The sequence below is a fragment of the Nicotiana tabacum genome, chromosome 7 (genome assembly GCF_000715075.1).
Source record: "Nicotiana tabacum cultivar K326 chromosome 7, ASM71507v2, whole genome shotgun sequence".
NCBI classification, from domain to species: domain Eukaryota; kingdom Viridiplantae; phylum Streptophyta; class Magnoliopsida; order Solanales; family Solanaceae; genus Nicotiana; species Nicotiana tabacum.
The window spans coordinates 140,111,610-140,115,003 of NC_134086.1; the positions used below are offsets into that span (position 1 = coordinate 140,111,610).

The 3,394-nt window shown below is 35.7% G+C and overlaps 1 protein-coding gene across 1 annotated transcript; it reads left to right on the plus strand.

Moving 5' to 3' along the window:
• Positions 1-705: 705 nt before the first annotated feature.
• LOC142162330 (uncharacterized) lies at positions 706-2,457 on the plus strand. The gene is made up of 2 exons (XM_075218674.1): positions 706-1,762; positions 1,883-2,457. The coding sequence occupies exons 1-2, from the start codon at positions 706-708 to the stop codon at positions 2,455-2,457; spliced, it is 1,632 nt and encodes a 543-aa protein (XP_075074775.1).
• The last annotated feature ends 937 nt before the right edge of the window (positions 2,458-3,394 follow it).

Consider the following 3,394-nt stretch of genomic DNA (forward strand, 5'->3'; position numbering starts at 1 on the left):
AAGTAGAAACCTAAAAGAGAATTATGCATCACTGTCTTTGAAGGAATAAAATAGTGGACACACACTTCACTTGCATTCAAAGTGAAATTCAGCTTGGACTTTCAACTTTCTGGTGCAAAAAAAAAACTCACACTCGAGTTCTCACGCGTTTTGAGCTTGAATTTAGACAATTATAAAGACACATATTCTTGCTAATGAAACAGAAAACTTACAATTTCACAGAAGTAAAACAAGGCTTGTACATAAACTCCTATCTTCATATTGATAAGTAAATTCAACTGTAAAAGAGATTTGAGAGAAACATTTTACAAAAGCTGTGCTAGTTATATATGAAATGAACTAAAGACATATTTAATAATCTGGGATTCTAGTAGACTAGAAGTCCTTCCGAGCCCTAAAAAGTACGAGCAAAAATGCATACTTGTTGACAACACTATAGGAGAAAACATACGGTAAATGCTCAACATAACCTGGAATCTGTGATGATTATGTGCAGAGCACATCATATTTCCATACATTAAGAGTCTAGATCAAAAGTGATAAGTATAAACTGAAGCAGAAGAAGATTTAGGGCTATATTTGACTGCATTATATGGTAATTTACTAAATCATGACTGCATTATATGGCAATTTACTAATTAATATGTATTGTTTTACATATCTTGGATTTATTTTGTGTAGATGGAGCTTGCACATCGTAGATAGATGTATAATCGAATTTATCCTAATCGTAGTGGGTTGAGGGAGGAATTTATAGAAGGGGTTGCCGAATTAATGGCTAAAACAAAAACACTTCATGAATTTCTCAGTGAAGGGGTGATTAGGTGTCCTTGTAGGAAATGCAAATGCGGAAAGTTATTACAACCAGATGTTGTTAAAGTTCATCTTTATAAAAAAGGGTTTATGGAAAATTATTACGTGTGGACTATTCATGGAGAGGATGTTGCTAGTGTTGGTAACGTTGATTTTCAAAAAAAAATTGATAGTGAGGGTAGTCCATTAGCAGAGAATAATGCTGAAAATTCTCGATTCAGTGAAATGGTTAGGGATGCTTTTGTGATGCACTCGGGGGCTCAGTCTGAACCAAATGATGATGCTAGGCGTTTCTATGAACAGTTAGAGGAAGCAAGTCGTCCATTGTATAAAGGCTCAATGCATTCTAAGTTGTCTGTCGCAGTTAGATTATTAAGTATTAAATCAGATTCAAGTATTTTTCAAGCGGGCATGGACTCTATCATTGGCCTTATGAATGAACTTAATCCGAATAAAATTGACCTGCACAAAGATTTCAACACAGCAAAGAAATTGGTTTCTAAGTTAGGACTTTCATCAGAGAGGATTGATTGTTGTGAGAAAGGTTGCATGTTATTCTATAAGGATGATGCAACCTTAGAAAATTGCAAATTTTGTAACCAACCTCGTTATAAGAAAGTCATAAATTCAAAAAAGAAGAAGGTTCCAGTTAAGGTGATGCATTACTTACCCCTTATACCTAGGTTAAAGAGGGTGTATGCATCAATGAGCTCTGCTCCTCATATGAGATGGCACCATGAAAATAAAAGGCCACCTGATATTTTGTGTCATCCGTCAGATGGAGAAGCATGGAAGCATTTTGATAGGTTGTTTCCGAATTTTGCTAGTGAACCTAGAAATATTAGGTTGGGTTTATGTGCAGACGGATTCATCCCTTTTTCTGTCTCTGCTGCACCATATTCATGTTGGCCAGTGTTTGTTACGCCGTATAATCTTCCTCCTGAGCTGTGTATGACAAGTCCATATTTGTTCCTAACTTGCATTGTTCCAGGTCCGCGCAATCCGAAAAGTTTGATTGATGTATACATGCAACCTTTAATTGATGAGTTATAGTTATTGTGGCATGAAGGTGTGGAAACATATGATATATCAACTAAACAAAACTTCAGATTGCATGCTGCTTTGATGCGGACTATAAATGATTTCCCTGCTTATGGAATGTTGTCCGAGTGGTCGACTGCAGGAAAGTTAGCTTGCCCAACTTGTATGGAAGAAACAAAAGCATTCACGTTGAAACATGGAGGAAAGAATACATGGTTTGACTGCCATCGTCGATTCTTGCCTATGGATCATGAGTTTAGGAGAAATACTAGTGCATTTATGAAGAACCAAACTGATTTTGAGGAGCCACTGTCACCATTGTCGCCAGAAGAAATTTGGAACAGAGTTAGGTTTCTACCAATGGTAACAGAATCTCCAATGTCTAATAAAATACCTGGTTATGGTGTTACGCATAATTGGACTAAACAGAGAATATTTTGGGAGTTACCTTATTGGAGGCATAATCTTCTTCAGCATAATTTAGATGTCATGCATATTGAGAAAAACTTTTTTGACAACTTGTTTAATACAATAATGGATGTCAATAATAAGACAAAAGATAACTTGAAGGCTAGGATGGACTTAAAGGAATATTGTAGGTGAAGTGAGTTGTACCTGACATACTTGAACAACAAGATTCAGAAACCCAAGGCCAGTTACACATTCACTTTGGATGAGAGAAGAGAGATTTGTGATTGGGTTAAGAATTTGAGGATGCCTGATGGATATGCATCAAACTTATCCAGGTGTGTTGATATGAAAGAAGGGAAGTTGACGTCTATGAAGAGCCACGATTGTCACATTTTCCTCGAATCTTTGATGCCTATTGCATTCAAAGCCTTGCTTGATAGAATATGGAAACCCATTACTGAGATAAGTTTATTTTTCAAGGAGTTGTGTTCTAGCACATTGAAGGTAGAGAACTTAGCTTACATGGAAAGTAACATTTGCTTAACTTTAAACAAGCTAGAAATTTTTTTTTCCTCTTGGGTTTTTTGATGTAATGGAATATCTTTCAATTCATCTTGCACAAGAGGCATGACTTGGAGGGCCTGTACAATGTAGATGGATGTATCCTTATGAGAGGTAATGACTTTAAATTATTTTTCCTTGACTTGTTTTAATTAAACATTATTTCATCTAAAAATTGTGCTATGTAGGACTATTGAAAAATGTAAACGGACCGTAAAAAATCGATCCAGGATTGAGGGATCGATATGCGAGGCACATTTGGCTAAAGAAACTTCTTTTTTTTGTTCATATTATTTTGAACATGATGTGCCATATTTGAGAAATAGGCCAAATCGGTATGATGATGGAGGTATTAGTGATCCTTTGGCACCACCATTTTCCATATTCAATCAACCAGGTAGAGGTCCAAAAACTAGTAAAACGCGAAATTTGACTGAGATGGAGAAAAAGTCCGCTACAACACATGTATTGTTGAATTGTCCAGAGGTCCAACCTTATTATAAGTAAGTCTTAATTTATACTAAATGCAATTATTACACGATCAAAGTTATTTTAACTAATGAAAGCT